General features: G+C 46.0%; 1 protein-coding gene across 4 annotated transcripts in view; it reads left to right on the top strand.

Moving 5' to 3' along the window:
• Positions 1-20,392, top strand: part of TENM4 (teneurin transmembrane protein 4) — a gene marked incomplete at its 5' end in the record, with an annotated part of 389,850 nt that overhangs the window by 343,466 nt on the left and 25,992 nt on the right. For all 4 annotated transcript variants that reach the window (XM_081239120.1, XM_081239119.1, XM_081239118.1 and 1 more), the window contains 3 exons: positions 337-491; positions 6,236-7,113; positions 19,829-20,001. In XM_081239120.1, the coding sequence (XP_081095246.1) occupies positions 337-491; positions 6,236-7,113; positions 19,829-20,001 (1,206 nt within the window). The remainder of the gene's footprint in view (positions 1-336; positions 492-6,235; positions 7,114-19,828; positions 20,002-20,392) is intronic.

The raw sequence follows: 20,392 nt of genomic DNA, 5'->3' as shown, positions 1-20,392 counted from the left end.
AGTTCCTCCTTGCCACTACCTCTAGGGCTTAACAAACTCCCAGCAGTTATGAGTCCAGGTTGTAGTGCATGGCTAAGATGATAGGTAAAAATCTCCAGAGGCAGCAAGGTGGAAGGACCAGAGGGCTGGAGAATCTGAACACCTGGGTGCTAATCTCTGCTTTGTACAAGCCTCTGGGCAGCTGTCTTCTCGTCCTTAGAAAGGGCATGAATGTTGTGGGAAGAAGCTAATCAAATCATAAAGGGGAGGTGCCCTGTCCACCTGCAAGTTTCCACGAGTATGTGGGTTGTTACCACCTCGAAGGCTGAATTCCCTGTTTTGGCTTCTCTACCCCAGGCATCACGGTGGACAAGTCCGGGCTGATCTACTTCGTGGACGGCACCATGATCAGACGCATTGATCAGAATGGGGTCATCTCCACTCTGCTGGGCTCCAACGATCTTACCTCAGCCCGGCCCCTGAGCTGTGATTCTGTCATGGATATTTCTCAGGTAAAAGGAGAAAGCTTCGCCTGCTAGAGCCCTGGGTCTGCACACTCCTCCTCTCGCCGGCCCCCACCTGCTGGCCGTTCATCTTTCTGTTGCACAAGGCTGTAAGCACACTCTTGGTGAAGAGCACTAAGGACACACAGATGGTTAGGGCACGGCACGGTGCTCTGGAAGTTCACCATCAGAGGTGACAAGTGGGTGACAGAAGGAGGCTCAGGGGACAGTGAAGAAATTTGCCTCAGGAAGCCTCGAAGGCAGCAGAGCCTCACACAGTGTGAATTTAAATCCATAACCTTCTGAATTCCCACTTTGGAAGCACTTACAGATACTTGAACATTGTCTGTTCTCTTTCTAGACTGTAAGCTACATGAGGACAGGAATTCTGTCCATCTTTTCCTCTACTGTAACCAGGGTACCTGGTATGCACAGAAGCACAGCCAGTATTTGTTGGTTGATTAGTTGGTTGATTGACTGATTGAATCCCAGCTTTGCCATTCACTAGCTGTGTAACTTTAGACACGTTGCTGAGGTCCTTTGAGCCTCACTTTTCACATCTGTAAAATGGAAGTAATTGGCATTGGCCTGGCAGGATTGCCTTAAGAATATGTGAAACGGTGTACGCAGGGCTCCTAGCACTGCTTTGCACTCTGGAGGTGACCGATAAACAGAAATTCTAGTCCGGCTTTCACAAAGGAGGTGACATTTGTGCCAGGTTTTGAAGGTTGAATAGGAGTTTGTTGGAAGAAAGGAGACATTTCACACAAGGAAACAGCATGTGCAAAGGTACAAAGATGTTAATGGGCCTGGAACGTTCAGGGAACATTGGAAAATTGGACACTGAGCATAGGGCTCTTGGAAGGAAGTACCAGGAGTTGCAACTGGAGGCATGCTTTGGGGCCAGTTAGGGAAGGACTTACCTTACCATACCAGAGTTTGGACCTTAGCAGGTGGGTGCTAGGATCCCGGTGTAGACCCAAGAAAGACACAAGGTTCTGGCTGTTCAGCATGTCCCTGGTTTGTCCTGCAGTGACTTGACAAGGGATGTGTCCCTTATTGCTGGATCCTTTAGCAGGACCTGGCTGGTGCCGAATCAGTGAACATCCATCTTGCCAACATTAGCAAAACCAAGGAAATAAGGAGGCTCGAATCACATTAGATTCTGAGTTGGTGTCAGCAGTGGGCACACTTAGCTTTTTAAACCCCCTCGCTTCTAGGGGAGCCTGCACACGGGCCCTTTGCCGCTGACCACAGACCTGCTCCCTCTACTCAGCGGGCAGCGGCTGGGAGTCCTCTCTGGTCATGCCTGTCCCCACTACTGATGTGTGTCGCAGAGCCCCTTCCCCAGAACTCAGGGCTGCTGCCTGCGGCCCAGCAGCCGTGTCCCTTCCCTGTCAGATGCTGGTGTGCACCAGCTAATATAATCGTTTTGCTCCAGTGTGGAATCTGTTCTCTGCCACCTGTCTTTCCAGTATGGCAGGCTTCCCCTTGCTGGCTTGAGAGTTTCCCTCTCCAGTCTGTAAGCAAGCATGATTTACCCATCAGGAAGCTGCCACGGCCTGAAGATGTGCATCCAAGTATTTTCAGTTCTCAAAATGGGCTCTCCACCAGCCAGCAGAGGGTGCTGAAAATTTTCAATCTACACATTGGAAAATTGTTTAACTTTAGCTAGAGGTACTGCCAAGCAGCCCAATCAAAGGCTTGCAAGACAACGGGCATAGAGTGGAGGGGGGAAAAACCCACACTTAAATTCAGAAATCCTGGACTGAAATCTCTATGGCCCTGGTCCTCAACACCCTCCTCTGAATCTAAGCATGGGATTCTTTTTACCAAACTCTCCCACACAGGCATAAACTCTTATACACATGTACGGGAAGGGGGCCTGTCTTTCATTCTCAGAGCTTCCTCTGTCACAAACACTCAGCTGCCTTACTGTGCCCTGTGGAGCAGGGAGGTAAGGCAGAGAGATAAGAGCACAGCTCACACAAGAGTGCAAAGGGGAAAACCAAGGAACTCTCTGGGTGAAGACAAAGACCAGGCCGGAGGAGAAACTAGAGGGAGGCAGAGAGTAGAGAAGGAACAGAAGATGCTGCAACCTGTTCAAAACAGGGGATTAGTGCTCAACTCTGCAGCCTGTGGCCACCACAGACACAGAGTATAACTCTGTCCTTAGAGTCCAAAATGACTTCCTGAGAAGTTAGTATGTGCCAGGCACTGTTAGAAATGGGGATACAGAAAGGTTACGACTTCACTTTTCTTGTTTAGCTGTCACCATAATCTGTCAAGGTAGGTATTACGTACCCCATTTTATAGATGAGGAAACTGAAGCTTGGTGAAAGAAAATGTGGTTATAAGTGCAGAGCCCTGTGCTAGGTTCCCTCAGGGGTATGGAAATGAAATTTTTTTATGACATCATGTAAAACACTTTGAACTTCTTTCCCCATATGTAGAAGGTGGTAATAAATATTTCATAAGAGCCTAGCACAGTGTCTGGCAGCTAATAATAGGCTGTAAATATTCATTCTCTTTATAATTTACCAAGAATTTCCTTGTGAGTTGTCTCGTTTGATCCTCACAACTACTCTTACGTAATATTTATTACCACCTTCTACATATGGGGAAAGAAGTTCAGAGTGTTTATGTAACGTGAGGAAGATCCCACCTGTGGACATTGGCGGACTGAGCTAGGAAGTGCGCTGTCCTGACCCCAAATCCCTCTCTCTATGCCATTCACCAGTCAGTCATTCGTTCATCCATTTGACAATCCAGTTTTGCAAATAACTCTGCAACAAGGTAGTCAGCTCAGAGGGCTTTAATAAAGGCACAGAATGCTCTGGAGGATGGGGCGAGGGCGCTCCATTCCGTCTCAGGACGATAGAATGTGGGAGCTGGAGGGACCTCAGAAATTGCAAATTCTCATCCCTCCATTCTGGTGACGGGAAATGAAGCCTCCACAGGATCATCGCTAACAGGGAGGTAAAATCAAAGAATCGTAGGTACTTGGTCCAGAATCATCATGCAGGCACTGTGACTCCAAGGGCACTGCGCCTTCTTTCCCAGGTGCCTGTGTGCACATGGGTGTGCAGGAGAGAGCAGGAAAGGCTCGCTCTTCCCTCCTCCCCTCCTTCCTTTCCCTCTCCCTCCCCTGGCACCTCCCCTCCCCCTTCCCCACCCACCCATCAGGGCGCAGTGTCTTTTGACCATAATGACAGGCAGAGAGGTCTCAGCAAGTATGTCCCCAAGGTGCCACAGGACCAGAGGGCATAAAAGATTTAGCAGCCAGTGTTGACAAGAAATGGGCTTTAGGAAACTGAAAATTCCCCTGTCACTTTCAGGTGAACTGCGTTCTTGATGCTGCTGAAGGCACTGGAGATGCTGTGCTCCAGAGACCGCTGGGAAGGGCGAGGGGAGGCAGCCCGGCTGCGGGGCGGGGCTCTGGGCTTCCGGACGGGCCGCTGGCTGTCTCGGGGCCCCCGCCCTGGGGAGCAGAGGGACCCAGGCTGGGGTGAGGGGGCAAGCAGACTCTTGGAACAACGGCCTTGGGCCGGGGCCTACGCCATTCTGAGAATGGCCCTGAGCTGAAGGGGCAGCAGATAGCTGACGGTGGCCACATTTCATATGTATATTATCTCCTGGGGCTTCTTTTTACATTAGTAAACTACCACGTGCACATTGCAGAAAATACAAAACATTTAAAATGACACAGAAGAAAGTTAAAACTACCTCTCATCCAGATAACAGTTAACATTTTGGTGTATAGCCCTCAAGCTTTTAATCTCCCTTCTATCCATAATTTATCTAACTTATTGTATTTTTTTCCCCAGTTGGAATCACACTGTGCTTACAGTTCTGCAGACTGTTCTTTCCACTTAATACATAGCAAACGTCTTCCCATGTCATTAAATATTCATCTATAACATCACTTTGAACTGCTACACAGAGTATTCTAACTTATGGATGAACTAAATGTACTATAATTTATTTGGCCAGTTCTCTGTCATTGGGCATCTGGGTTGGTTCCAGTTTTTTACCATTATTAAAAATGACTGTGTGGGCTTCCCTGGTGGCGCAGTGGTTGAGAGTCCGCCTGCCGACGCAGGGGACACGGGTTCGTGCCCTGGTCCGGGAAGATCCCACATGCCATGGAGCGGCTGGGCCCGTGAGCCATGGCTGCTGAGCCTGTGCGTCCGGAGCCTGTGCTCCGCAACGGGAGAGGCCACAACAGTGAGAGGCCCGCGTACCGCAAAAAAAAAAAAAAAAAAAAAAAAAAAAAATGGCTGTAATGAGCACCTCTGTAGATAGGGGTGTACAAGAGTGAATTTCTGAAAGAGAAATTGCTTATCCAAAGGTATATACTTGCTTAAATAAGGCCATTCAAATTGGACTGAACGTCAAGGACTAGCAGTGGGCTCAGGAACCTAAGGCAATGAGCCCCCAGGGGTGGGGTAGAAAAATCAGCTGGAGGGAGCAGCTGGCAGCCCGTGCGCACTATGGCTGGATCTCGTGGGGAACACAGTTGGCAAAGGGCTTCCCTTAGTGCCAGCACCTCCCAGGGTGACGTACCCAACGTCCCAGCCTCCAAGGCCACCGAGGCAAGAAACAAAGCATCCTCGCCTCAGACCTGCCGGCTGTGATCCCCTGCCTGCCCGCTTCCTGACCCGGCTCAGAGGAGGCTCAGACAGGGGGCCCAGGACCTCTGAACCCCTCACTCCCATAGCCAATGTTGTTAATCTCTCCCAGGTGGACCTCTTCTCTGAGGTGCTAGAAACCATTATCGAGAGCAAGGTTTCACCAGCTTCAGTGTGTACAGGAGCCTCCCAGGGATTTTGTTGAAATGCAGATTTGGATTCAGTAGGTTTCAGGTGAGGCCTGCCATTCTGCTTTTCTGAACAACTCCCCGGTGATGCCAACACTGCCAGTCCAGTGATCACCCCTGAAGGAGAAAGATCCAGTTATGATTTCCAACCCCACATTAGAATCAGCCAGGAAGCTTTCATGCCTCTGCCTGAGCCCCACACCCAGGGATCTGATTTAATTGATCAGAGGTGGAATTTGAGCACCAATACTTTCTTAAATCACCACAGGTAATCTGAATGTATGGCCAGGTTTGAGAATCACAGGTCTGGAACTATGTCAGACAAGAGCCAGTGTTACTTTCTCTTTACCTCCCCAGCACCTAGCCATGTATTAATCCATGAAATCAAAGAATTGAGAAATCATCCTTCATGCATGTAGCAACAATTCATGAAGCATCTTTCTTACTCCTACTTCAGCCTCCAGACTCCATCTGCCTTCCCCTCCCAGCTCTGCAACATTAGCTGCCATTAGCTGCCTTATGGAGGGTCAGGCTCTCTGCACTATTGTCATTCCTGTTTTACAGATGTGAATATTGAGGCTCAGTGAGGTAAAGTAACTTGCCCAAGGTCACAAGTAGGGGGACTAGGATCTGAACCCAGGCCTGTCTGACTCCAAAGTCTCTCCCCTCGCCTGCTTTTTTTGTTTATTTGTTATCCCTTTCTTCGTGTTTTTGTCAGTCTTAACATAGACCATCAGATGTCTCAGTGAGGGCTCTTGCATGCTTTCTGTCTGATCAGGGGCTGATAGCCATGGTTGATGACAGGCTGCTGTGAGGATCAGGCAAGACTGCCATGTGTTGGCACTTGGGACACTGTTATGGGCTCTAAGGGGTATGGGATGATCCGTGGTGGGCACCTCGCCAGGCATTTGAGTGTCTATCTCTCCATTGTCAGGTTCGCCTGGAGTGGCCTACAGACTTAGCCACCAACCCGATGGACAACTCCCTCTATGTCCTGGACAACAACGTAATCCTGCAGATCTCTGAAAACCACCAGGTTCGCATTGTCGCCGGGAGGCCCATGCACTGCCAGGTGCCCGGCATCGACCACTTCCTGCTGAGCAAGGTGGCCATCCACGCAACCCTGGAGTCGGCCACTGCCTTGGCTGTCTCTCACAATGGGGTCCTGTATATCGCTGAGACCGACGAGAAGAAGATCAACCGCATCAGGCAGGTCACCACTAGCGGAGAGATCTCACTGGTTGCCGGGGCCCCCAGTGGCTGTGACTGTAAAAATGATGCCAACTGTGATTGTTTCTCTGGAGACGATGGCTATGCCAAGGATGCAAAGCTGAATACCCCATCCTCCTTGGCTGTGTGTGCTGACGGGGAGCTCTATGTGGCTGACCTTGGGAATATCCGAATCCGGTTTATCAGGAAGAACAAGCCTTTCCTCAACACCCAGAACATGTATGAGCTGTCCTCCCCAATCGACCAGGAGCTCTACCTGTTTGATACCAGTGGCAAGCATCTGTACACCCAGAGCCTACCCACAGGAGATTACCTGTACAACTTTACCTACACTGGGGATGGCGACATCACTCTCATCACAGACAGCAACGGCAACATGGTAAACGTCCGCAGAGACTCTACAGGGATGCCCCTCTGGCTGGTGGTCCCAGATGGCCAGGTGTACTGGGTGACCATGGGCACCAACAGTGCACTCAAGAGCGTGACCACACAAGGACACGAGTTGGCCATGATGACGTACCACAGCAACTCTGGCCTTCTGGCAACCAAAAGCAATGAAAATGGATGGACAACATTTTACGAGTAAGTACCAAGACCAGGCTGTTTGATGGTTTTGTTTCATGGATGCATTGTAGGATTAGAGGTGAACTGATGAAGTGTTGATTTGTGGATGTTTTTTCTTTTAATTCACTTGGGATGCAAACCATGACCTATTATCTGTTCTGCATGTTAATAACCCAGATGATTACTCCTAGGAAGGAACATGGTGTAGCGGAAAAGGAGTGAGCTTTTTGGAGTCAGAGGAGTTGGGCTTGAATCCAGCTTCACGATGATCTTAATCTCTCTAGGCCTCAGTTTCCACCTCTGTAAAATGGAAACAGAGGGTAGCTGCCCAACATACTACAGGGAGGTGATGTAGATGAAAAGTATCAGTACTTGGGGGCCTCCCTGGTGGCGCCGTGGTTGAGAGTCCGCCTGCCAATGCAGGGGACACGGGTTCGTGCCCCAGTCCGGGAGGATCCCACATGCCGCGGAGTGGCTGGGCCCGTGAGCCATGGCTGCTGAGCCTGCATGTCCGAAGCCTGTGCTCCGCAACGGGAGAGGCCACAACAGTGAGAGGCCCGCGTACCGCAAAAAAAAAAAAAAAAAAAAAAAAAGTATCAGTACTTGGTTAAGTGTTAGCATCTTCATATGACCACTGTCCAGAAATTTGGCAATGGGAGAAAGAACAGTTCCATGTGGAAGAATTGTCCACATAATCAAAACCCACATCTTTAAGTTTCAAAAGATTTTCTTTCACTTTTACCATTTGGGATGGAGTTTATGAAGTGCATTACATGCCTCCCTTCTCAAACACATTATACAGACATAATGAAATCTTTCTTTTATGAGTCAGGGTCATTAATAGGAAACAACAACAATGCATTGGATGCTGCTACTTGAAGATAGTTTCCAGGAAGTGGAGGAATGAAGCTATAGAACCCTTCCTCCCTGCCCGAAGTGATTCTAAAACTGTTCTTTCATCAGCTCCTGTGCCTAATCCACAGTTTTACCACCTCCTCCCTCAGTGTGGCGCTATCGTGTCATTGTTGGTTTCAGTCATGGGACCGACTTCAGCAGCTCACTTCCCTTCTCTTCATCCAGGGTAGGGCTTCTTAACTGGTGTAGTCAGAGAACCAGACATTCAGCTTATTATAATCCTCGCCAAAATTAAATATATATATCCAAGGTGTTCCTCTATGAGGTATTTTAATGAATGGACTTTGTAACATCTGTTCTACTTGGATTTTTTGGGCGTCTTTTTGAGGTCTTAGCCATGTTCCACACAACTGAGACTGGCAAATATGCGACCCTTAGATAAGTACGTGGAAGATGGGGAAGGAGCTAGCCTTGCTGCCCGTCACTGATGGGCTAGGAACTGCATTATTGCATTCAGTCCTCACAACGGTTCTGGAAGATGGGTGACAGTATCTGTTTTACAGAAACAGAAACTGAGGCTCAGAGAGGCTCATTTGTTCTCTGTTCTGTAGTGAGAACGCAGCAGAACAGGGATCACAACCCAAGTCGGTCTGACACCAGAGCTCGTGTTCTTTCAGCTCTGCCCTGCTGCCCCTTGGCTGAGTTTGTTAATCCCAAATGAACCCGGATGCTTGAACTGTAAGTTCTTCTCAAGCTTGATCAGGCGTCAGTTTCTCACAATCCTAGAATCCAAAGCAAAGGGAGCTGTAATAGATTTTTAAATATAATTTGCACACACAAAAAAAGTCACAGCAGTTTATACAGAGTTCACTGGCTGAATTCCTTTCTCCAAACAAGGGCCTTGTAAATTACACAGAAAAGACAAAGATCCAGGAAAACAGCAATTATCTTGATTAACTAATTGAAATGGAAATACGTTAAATAATTCAATTTTCCCCCCATTGCCCAATGGAGCTCTCTTATTCGTTATTTAGCCAATACAGGGGTTTCTTTGTCTGAGCAAGTCGGTACACTCAATTAGTTCCCAAGGTCACGCCCTCAAGTCCCAAACTGAATGCTTACACATCACTGCAGCCATTACTCTCAACCAGCCCTGAAATTGAAAACCATTTCCTACACCTCTACCAGAAAGCATCCTGTTCCTCCCTCCCTGTCTTCCTTGATGAAATATACAGCCATATTTGATGTTTTATGAAGAATTCCAAAGTATCCACTTAATAGCTGTACTCAGGAGTAGAAAGTAAAAGCCCTAAAAGAAAAAAGTGAAAGTCACTTTTTTCTGAGATCCTACTGTGTGCCAGGCTCTTTTCCATTTAATCTTCACAGCAACCTCAGATGGTAGGAATTATCAATTCCATTTTTTACAGATGAACAAACTGAGGCACAGAGAGATTAGGTAACTAGTCTAAAATCACACAGTGAGCGCATAGCAGAGCCAAAACACAAGTCCATGTTCTTTTAATTACACTAACTGGGTTCACCTAAATTCTCTGCAACTTAACTATATGGTAGGGATTAAAATAGTACCTTTTTCATAGGGCTAGTCTAAGGTTCAAATTTTCAATGAGATAAAACATGGAAAACTCAGTGTCTGACTCATCATAAGTACTCACATGATAGCTGTTGCTGTTGTTATTATTATTTCAAGCAGTATTAATATTAGTATTTCAAGCAATATTAGTGGCAGTACAAGTAATTGCAGAGATGATGTTTGGGCATGGAAGGTACCCAAGGCCTCGGAGCAGCTGTGAGTCACCTAATCAAAGGAGCAGACAAAAGTTGTAATTGAAGTAGGTAGGAATTAGAGGGCAGACCAGAAGAGCAGAATCAAGTGTCAAGTCTGAGGGATCAAGGTATGAACTAGGAAAGGGGTTAGGTCCTTGAGAATATCAAAAACGGGCTGGAAAAAGACATGCAGAGTGGGTCAAGGAAAAATGATTCAGATCAGGTTGTGAACATAGCAAGGATACCAGATACCTATTTTCACTGGATGTTTGCCATGTGATTCAGGGGCAGACTGGCTTCCAGACCCAAGTCTCAACCAGACAGAAATAACACCTGATCTACTCCGTTTCAGGGCCGTTATGGGGATCAAAAAACTAAATAAATACTGAAAGTGAAAATACTTTGCAAACTATGATGCTCCCAAGAAGTAACGGTCTGATATCATTATCATTATGGTAATTCTCAGCACAGATTTGGACAGATTTTTCCAATGCACATTGCTCCAGTGAATTTCCCACTTTTAGCTCCATGAGGCAGCTTAATGGATTCCAAACCCAAATGCTCTAATATTCTTTTTTAAAAAATCAGCCCAGCCTTGCCTGTTACGTGGGCTATTACTGAAACAAGTTTCAAGTTGTCTTTATCGATCCTCTCAACAGATTAATACATCTAACATAAACACCACACACTTTAGAACAACTTGACTTAAGAGTTTATAATTCTGGGGAATCAAGGTTACTTTTCTTCCCTCAGCCCACAGGTCTGCTGGTAGGAAACTCAAAGGGGTCTGGAATGCCTTCTTCATCTCCAGCGTGTGGCATCATTCATTTCAGGCTTGGGCTCCTGGGCAGATGGCATTTGGTGACTAAGAAAATGGCCTGATGAGCTGAGGCGGGTTCCAAAATTGTCTTGCTGGTTAGGCGTGAGTAAGTTTCGTAGCGGGGAGTGGCTCTGGCATCCCATGGTGCCCTGTGACAGCCCCTGTCATCCTTATGCTCGAGCTAACTACTCTGAGACCCTAACTAATGTATCTCTGTACAAGGTTGGGGCTTGCCACCTAGTAGGTGCTCAATAACTATTTTATGAATGAAATTTACATTCAGGAGAGAAGGGGGATAATAAAGAGAAGAAAAAAATATGCTGTAGTGAGAAAAATACTAGGTTTACATCGCAGCTCCAGCACTATCAGTGCTCCCAGCGGGAAATTGAATTCAGTTCAAATGGTTCCAATGAAGAGACTTGGCTTCCAGTTTCTGCTTGAGGATGTAAGAGCTAGAAAGAGCATTGTTCCCAACCTTACAATGAAAATGGGCCAAACAAATGGCAAATTCATGAGTTTTCCTTGAACTCCTTCTCTGAAGTCACAGGGCAACCACGTGGCCAAATCCAAGGAGAGACAGAGTGTCACATCACAGACAAGATGTGAGCATTAGCTTACCTGGTAGCTGCAACCAGTCCCTGGGAGGAAAAGTTCAGCTTGGTGAATCTATAAAGGCTCAATGTGTACTGGCAAGAGAGTATGAAGCCCTTGGAGACTGCAGAAATTGGGAGAGTCCACATCCTCTAGAACTTTTCTCCACAAACCCCACTCGGTACTCACAGAAAAGACTAGGGAAAGATGTAAGAAAATATCCCTTGTGGTAGACCTGGGGGAGGGGTACAGCAACTGCTGAGGGAGGGGCACAAATTTCTGCCTGCTCCACCCAGACCCCTCTCACCTGATCTCCCACATGGAATAAGAGGCTTAATCTGTGGAGAGGAGGGCAACAAACACTATTCTGCTTAGGTACTGATGGAAAACCATTGCAGCTGAATGAAGGAAGAAAAAAATTTTCTAACTACTGCTGGAAGAAGAGCAGGAATATGTAATGGGCCCAGACTGACAGCCTGAAAGGGGCAGGAGCACTGAAGAGGCCACACTCCTGAGACTCAGGGACACATGTAAATATAAGATTGAGGCTTAATCAGAACAAAAGAGAATTCTCTCAAGCTCACCAACCACCACCGCTAGCTAAAAAGCTAAACATAACAATGAAAAGCAGACTACTACTGGGAAAGAGATACAAGAGCCTAAAAAGAGACCTCTCTAAGGCCCCACACAAATAGGGGACCTAAAACTGAGAATAGAATAGACACATTGAAAGAAAACCCTCTGGCAAACCAGTTTCACATCCTAAACACAAGGTATTGCTGGAGGAATGTAAAGCCTGTGATGCACTAAGCTTAAGCATAGAAGTAACAAATTTCAAAGCCAGCCCAAATCCTAACTAAATTAACTTAAACTCTCTCACTAAAGTTTGAGCAGAAGGAAACTCATACTCATACCCCAAATCTACTACCTCAGTGTCTACTGTGTTACACAAGATGTCACACTTTCAACTGAACATACAAAAAGGCAAGAAAAAGCAATACACTCCCAATAGACAAAGTAATCATCAAAACCACACTCAGATATGACACAGATGTTGAAACTATCTTTCAGGAATTTAAAATAACCAAAAATTATGTTAAAGGTGCTAATGGAAAAGGTGAACAACATGCAAGATGAGGTGGATAATTTCAGCAGAGAAATGAAAACTAAAAGAGAGAATTGATTGGAAATGCTAGAAATGAAAAACACAGTTACAGAAGTGAAGACTGCCTTTGATGGACTTATCAGTAAACTTGACACAGCTGAGGAAAGTAGATAGGTCAATAGAAATTATCCAAACTGAAACACAAAGAGAAAAAAAGAATGAAAAAAATACAGAAAAGGGCACCAAGAACTGGGGAACATCAACTGCTCTAATATACATGTAATTGGAATTCCAGAAGAAGAGAGAAAGAACAAGGCAGAAGAACCATTTGAGGAAATAATGGTTGAGAATTATCTGTATGTAATGATAGACATCAAACCACAGACCCAAAATCTCAGAAAACACCAAGCAGAATAAACACACACACACACACTATACACACATAGATCTATGCATATCATATTCAAACTGCTGAGTACAAAAGAAAAAGAGAAAATCTTGAAAGCAGCCCCCCAAAAGGCATTTTTTACAGAGGAGCAAAGAAAAGAATCACAGCAGACTTCTCATCAGAAACCATACAAACTAGAAAACAGAAATGCTGAAAGAAAAAGAGAAAATCTTGAAAGCAGCCCCCCAAAAGGCATTTTTTACAGAGGAGCAAAGAAAAGAATCACAGCAGACTTCTCATCAGAAACCATACAAACTAGAAAACAGAAATGCTGAAAGAAAAAAAGAAATCTGTCAACCTAGAATTCTATATCCAGCAAAAATATCTTTCCAATGAAGAAGTGTTATTAGAGGTATAGGCAGGGATAAGGGAACCAAGAAAGGACAGTGAGGCATCCAGGCACTAAAAACAGTGAACAACTATTACCAACCCTCGGGCTGAAGGGCAAGGCAGGGAAGGAATACGATATTGTTACTTACTAAAGCCCAGTGGGAGCTGTAACCATGAAGGAGGAGGCATCTGGTAGAAGCTGTAATTGTGGGTGGATGCACCCACTGTTAGAAATATGGCACCAAAGGACATGGAGAGTAGGGAAAACTCGGCTCCTTTTGACCTCCAGTCTCTTGCCATTTCCTGCCATTGACTGAACCCAACCAGAAGCAAGCCATCAAGGGGCCCCAGGGATGCAGTCTGCAGGGGTCAGCCCCTCTGAGCACAGAGAAGGGCAGAGAATGGATCTGAGGAGGGAACAGAGTATAAACAGCACAGACATTGACTGGCTCTGTGACATTGTACACATAAGTGGCAGAGCCAGGGTTCAATCTCAGATCTACCTGAATCCTAAGCACTTACCATCAGATGCATGACCTCAAGTGTAACATCAATGAGAGCTAAGACCTGAAGTGATAGGGTGGACCAGATCTTAGAAATCCTGAAGACTACAATTCATTGTTGGGACTTAATTCTATGGGAAATGGGCAGGAAGGACAAATTTTTATTGCAGAAGCCAACAAGTAGCCTGGCTCTGCTGCAGTGTTGGAGTAGCTGCAAATGGTTTAGTGATGCCAATCTCTTGTAGTGACCTGGGGTCAAGGGAACTGTTGGTGTGCATGGGCTGTGAACTCTAATTATTCACAGAGGTTACAGTGGACATTTCCTCTTGCTGGTGATGGTGTTGTTTGAAACAGTCATAGATGAAAGTCGTAAAAATCAAATCTTTATTTTCAACTGAAAAGTCCCTGATCAGCAAAAGTTTAGTATCAGAGAGGCAATGTGGCATTTTCCTCACCAGCCACGCATAGTAAAATGGCTCGAGATGTGAAGTATTGAGTGTGAAGAAGAAAGCTTTGCAGTGTATGTGAAGATACCCTTTAGTGGTCCTCTTCTGAGAGCCAAGTTCACAGCCACTCTGTGAATCTTTTATGTGTGTTCTTTCCTCATGCTCCAAAGATGCTTTGGGAAAATGAGTGAAGAAAAGTCAGTGAAAGGCAATAGTAACAGCCAATCACCTGGCCATCTCCATCATACCCTCAGATGGAGCTCAGCATCACTGCAAAGTCAACTGTAATGGTAGCAAAGCAAAGCATCTTGAAGAGAAAACTGTCAGTCTTCTTGACCCAACTTGAGATTTCCAAACCCAATTTTTTCTTTAACATAGTTGAACAGAAAGGCTTTGATTTGAAATGGCACCATCTTTATGGGAAGCTTGATGAAAGAACACAGACTTTAAGGTCAGACAGACCTGACAGAATCTATATTCCTTTGTTAGCTGTGTGATCTTACTCAAGTTACTTATCCTTTCTGAGCCTCAGCTTCACCAATTGTGAAATGATGGTAATAATGCCCACTTTCAAAAATGGTTGTGAGCACAGTGCTCAGTACCTAAAATGTACTCTATGAATATTAATGAATTTTCCCTTCCTCATATGGAAAGTGAGAGGAAATAGGGATGGAGTTCTTAGTTATCCTCATCCCAGGTCTTGAAAAAACAACAATAATATCTACTATTTATTTATTTATTCATTTATTCATTTATTCATTCATTCATCCAAGAATTATGTTTTGAGTACCTTTTATATGCTGGGTCCTGCTTTAGGCACTAAGAATGCAAACAAGGTCCCTGTCCTCATGGAGCTTCTATTCTAGTGGGAAAAGAGAGACAACAGTCAAGTAAACAAATAAACAAGATGATAAGTGAAAACAGTAAAATAAGATAATGTGATAAAGATGGGAGGACCCATCAGAAAGGGTGATCAGGGAAGGCCTTGCTGGAATAACTTTTGAACTAAAACATGAGTAATTAAAGGAACTAGCCCTACTAAGATTGGAGGGAAGAGCATTCCCAGCAAAGGGAACAGTCAGTGTGAGCACCCCAAGCCTGGTTTGAACTCAGTGTGTTTGGAGAACAGAAGCAGATGTAATGGAACAGAGGAAGTAGGAAGGAATAGGGTTCAAGGTGAAATCAGAAAGAGGCAGGAAAGAGCAGATCATTCAACCAACACTCATTCACATTATTGAGCATCTACTATATGCCGGGCACTCTCCTAAATTCTGGGGATACACCAGTGACTGAACAAATTCCCCTCCTTCAGGGAGTTGATAGCCTAGTGAGGGCAGTCTCATGGGGTCCTTGCAGGCCCTGGAAGGAATTTGCATTTAAATATGTTACTGTGTTTGATCTTCAAATATCTCTCTGAGACAGGTATTATTACCCTCGTTTTATAGAGGAGAAAACAGAAGCACACCAGGTTATGTTATATAACCTACCTGAAATAGCATCATTTGTGGTAGGAGTTGGATGGTTAGCAGAAAAACAGAACTGAGTGCCCACCCTCTAGTGTTGCATTGCTAGCAAGTGTAGAGCCTGGATTCAAAGCCTAGACCACCCGGCTCCAAGGACCTTCCCACACCAACATGTTCCTTCTGTTCCTCTTCAACAGAAAGGAAGAAAATTAGCCAGTAATTTAAGTAAAGCTGCAACAGACGTATCTAAGCCATTGTCCAGAAGTTTTCCCTCATGGGGCCAGGGTTTGAGGCAGCCACTTGTAATCTAGGGAGTGCACACAGAGACCTGTCCCCAACACCCTGTTAGGGAGTACCAACATCCTTTCCCTTAGCAGCTCTGTAGCAGGAGGAGAAAGGGCCCCACCAAGAGGGCCACAGGGCAGAGGTCAAGGTCCAGAGGATGGGCAGCTCCAGCTCCTCCCCACAGAGGCAGAAGCAGCAGCATTCTGATGGCATAATCACAGGTATTGATCAGGCGGCAGAGAGATCCAGTGGCATTTCTCAAGCTCCAGGAAGTGCTGAAATGAATGAATAAGAGACAAGAAAATTCTATAAATTGGCTGTTCTGTTGGATGTTCATTTAATTAAGACATTCAGTCCTTCTAATGGAAAATGTGAGGAATGGAAATGACTGTTTTTGGCCATCTCATATAAAATAAAAGCAGATCTTGAAAGCATGGGGCCTTTTCACTGTATCATCTTCAGGCTCAATTTAATTATGTATTACAGGCCACCTTCAATAATAATTACGATTGTCTGCCTTTATGTAAAGCCTCTTTCTATCTTGGAGCCTAAAACTCTGGGGAGATGCCTACGGAGATTGCTGAAGTATCGTTTAGTGAAGGTGGTTGTTTCCCTATTTGTGCATTCAGCAGATGTTTATCGGGGACCTACTGTGTGTCAAGCCTCTGTCAGGTCCTGCAGGGGGTAGCGTGTGAATGAATGACAGCCTGTCTTCTCCCACAGAGCAGGAAAGAGGCCTCACATGTCCAACCATGCATTCGTTTATTCGTTCAGCCAACATTCCCTTCCCATCTTCTCTCTACCAGTCCCCATGCTGGGGAAGCTGAGACGAACTAACGGCCAGACCTCCAGGGTGGTGGAATCCAGATCCCCAGTCTAGCTGTCTGACTCCACGACCCTGTCCTGACTCAGGCACTCCAAGGCCAAAGTAAGAGACAAGTTGTACGTCAGCTCTTAGAATGCAGGGGACACATTCTGTGATAGAGCTGTGCCAGAGTATAACTGGGAGAAGAAGAGCTGGGGAGACCAGGGAGGGCTTTATGAGGTGGCATTTGAGCAAGGCCTTGATAGAAATAGTATCGAGCCGACATCTGAGCCCTAATTAATAATCTATTAAGTCTTATTTGTAAGACTCCAAAACTCCATTTTAAGTATCTTGCAAGGCATAATAAAATCTTTTTTTTTTTTTTTTTTTGCGGTACGCGGGCCTCTCACTGTTGTGGCCTCTCCCGTTGCGGACGCAGCAGGCTCAGCGGCCATGGCTCACGGGCCCAGCCGCTCCACGGCATGTGGGATCTTCCCGGACCGGGGCACGAACCTGTGTCCCCTGCATCGGCAGGCGGACTCTCAACCACTGCGCCACCAGGGAAGCCCAATAAAATCTTTTGTATCCAGTTAGGTCAGGAAATTAGATTAATAAAGAGTGTGTACATGGATCACAGCTGTTCAAAGAACCAGACTAGAACAGCATACTCATCCCATGAAAGTGTTGGACTGGAATGGATCTTCCAGTTGATGTCAAAGATGACTTGGGATCTGACATCACTCAGCTTACTCACAGATACAGTTAGGGTGACCAGGGCAGAGCCAGTTTTGGAGGGTCTTGATTTGGGGCTCAGAAATTTGGGATGCCCTAGTAATATTTTACTGAACAGGCCTAGAGGTTGATATTGTCCTATAAATGAGATGCTCCTATAAATGCCAGTAATTTTAAGAGTCCTCTTCCCCAGGGTGGCCATGCTTATGAGGCATTACTTGGGTTGTCACAGCACGTTTCTGATTATGAAAATAATCCATGTTAATTATAAAAAATCTTGGGAATATAAAATGCATATAAATAAGCAACTAAAATCACCTGTAATTCTACCTCCCAGAGATAGCCACTGTAAACATTTTTGTGAAATTCCTTCCTGTTCAAATTTCCAGCAGCCATGAAGGGTTAAAAAGGACACCAGCCTCTCCCAGAGTTTAAGGGAGCAGAACTGTGAGCTTCTCCAGGTGAGAGAGGCCTCAAGACAGACACTCCAGATCTTTACCCCAAGACGTGCCCTCCTTCCTGCAGCAATCTCTCAGAGTCACTCCCTCACCCGGCTCTGAGGGGCATTCTGTACCTTTCACCCTCCAGTCCAGGTCAAGTCACACCACCACCCTCCGTTAAGCCAGGCTGACCTTTCCTTATAACAACCTGATTCAGTACAAAGGAAGAAAAATGAGACATCATGACAGGAAACAGGTTTCCAAACCCCTTAACTGCCTCTAAGAGAACCTAAAGGACTGATACAGCTCCACAGCCTTGGCCCACCAAGCTCAGGCCTGACGTATGTGGTCGAGACCCCTGCTTTTCTCGCCATCTTGGAAAGGGCTTCCATTCCTCTTCCTCAGGCCTCAGCACCAAAGATTCAACTCTCCCAGAGCCCCCTGGCCCTTCCCCCAGAGTCGGTCTCAGGTCAAGGACTGAGGCAATTCATTCCAAAGACCTTCACCAACACCTCCTCTGTGGCAGACCGCACCAGGGACTATTACCATTTGGTGTGAAGCGTGCCATGATCAGTACCAGCCACAGGGACAGAAAGAGTTGGCAGGTGGCAGAATCCATGCAGCATTCAAATCTGACCTTGAACAGAAAATTGCTCAGCAAAGGCCTGCCTAGTCTCACCTCCCAAGTCTCACCTGAAACCATAGAAGCTGTGGGACCCCAGCATCCCATCAGGAAACCAGGCCCAGCCGAAGGCATCACAAGAAGAGCAAGGATGGAATTGAACTTTCAGGCCTTTCATTTCACCATGGTTAAAACCCTCAGGGGCCAAGAGGACAGTTTTACCCCAGTATTAAAAGCCAAGCAGGAAAAAAAGTCCAGTGGGAGACCCAGAGTACATGAGGGAGACGTATACAGCTGAACCCACGCTATAAGCTTGAGCCTGAGTAGAAGTCAGAAATACTGGCATCTGGGTGAAGAACTTTTTCCCCATTCACACGCAAGGGCAAAAAGGCTCTTTAAAACCTACCTTTTTACACTTCAGCCTCCCGTAATTACAAAACGTTAGTAGCCCGCTCCCCGCTATCTCCCAATTAACTCTGCAGCAGGTAAGAGAGCACACGTGATGGATACTTGCAAATAGACAGTACGGAAATGCTCCAAGTGGTGGCTTGGAAGCAAACAGAGCTGAGTTTGAATTTCGACTCTATCACACTTAGCTGTGTGACCTTGAGCAGGTGACCTCACTTTTCTGAGCCTCCTCCAAAAAGGAGCTAATATGTACCTTTTAGACTAGTTGTGAAGATTAAATGAAAGAATGTATGAACATTGCACGACTAGCACCATACCTGAACAAAATGAACGCCATATTGTAGGTGGTGAATAATTTTAGGTATTTCTTTTAGCCTCATCAGGAGAATGGGAAAGAGAATTAAGATTCAATTATGATGCTTCAGAAAGACCACACCAGAGTGAAGCTGTGAGTTTTGAGCGCCACAGATACATAGCTGCTTGGTGCCAGATGTGAAACCTAGATGTGAAGGGGTTGCTAGAGCCCATCTGTCTAGCCTGCTTGTGTGGCAGCAGAATCCTGGTTGGAATTCAAAGTCCCCTTTTCCCAGGATCTGTAGCTTCCTGGATTAGGGTTAGGGTTATCTCCAGTGCTGTTCAGAAGAAACCTACAGTTCTTGGGGCGGGGGGGTGGGGTGCGGTGGTTGAGCCAGTATTCAAGCAATCAGTTTGACTGCTCGCCTCTGGGAGTCACCCAGCTCTAAGACTCTGGGTCATCCGTCTCAAATGGGCAACATCATCTCACCCTTCGTGGGTGACATAGTGACAGGGCACTTCCACATCTTGCTCACAGGAATCCTGGGTGGTGGGTAGGGCAGGGGTTATCATCTCCACTCTACGGAATTAGGAAAGGAAGATTCAGAGAGGTAAGTTGTTTGGCTACAGTTGAATATCAGCGGGTGGAGTGGTATCCAAGGAGATGCAGGAGACGTGGAAATGTATCTGACCAGAAAGAAAAGCAGAACATGCAAAACCATGGCATAAGGTAGAACATGCCAAGTTCCAGCAATGGCCCAATTATATTTCTGTTACTCAGAGCCACCCCTTGGTTTTCAGGTACGACAGCTTTGGGCGCCTGACCAATGTGACCTTCCCTACTGGCCAGGTGAGCAGTTTCCGAAGTGATACAGACAGCTCAGTGCATGTCCGGGTAGAGACATCCAGCAAGGATGATGTTACCATAACCACCAACCTGTCTGCCTCAGGTGCCTTCTATACACTGCTGCAAGGTAAGCCAGGTGGGGGGTTGGGGTCTTGGAGACCATGGGGTGGGGAGACCCCTTTGAAAGAGGATGACACAAGAAAGAAGCTGCTACTGCAGCTGCCCAAGAACAGGAAAGCATAACAACTGGTTTCTCTCTGTATTGCCACCTAATTTGCAAAACACACCAGACTGAGCCCTGTAAATTCTCTCCCTCAAGCTTCAGAGTAATATTTCATTGTCTCATTCCATTATCAGCAGAACAAAGGGTAGAGAATCCATTAGCTGCTAATCCAAGTGACCTTGCTATTCTGCCATTCTAATGGCTCCCGGATTAAAGACTGACTCTCACTCTGGTGCAGATGAGGACAAAGGACAAGAATAATTACACCTAATTATGAAAGGGATTTGGGCGTGGA

Source organism: Mesoplodon bidens, assembly GCF_964165515.1.
Source record: "Mesoplodon bidens genome assembly, chromosome: 7".
Taxonomy (NCBI): Eukaryota; Metazoa; Chordata; class Mammalia; order Artiodactyla; family Ziphiidae; genus Mesoplodon; species Mesoplodon bidens.
The sequence above is the reverse complement of the archived record's forward strand: the minus strand, read 5'-3'. Positions and strand labels throughout refer to the sequence as shown.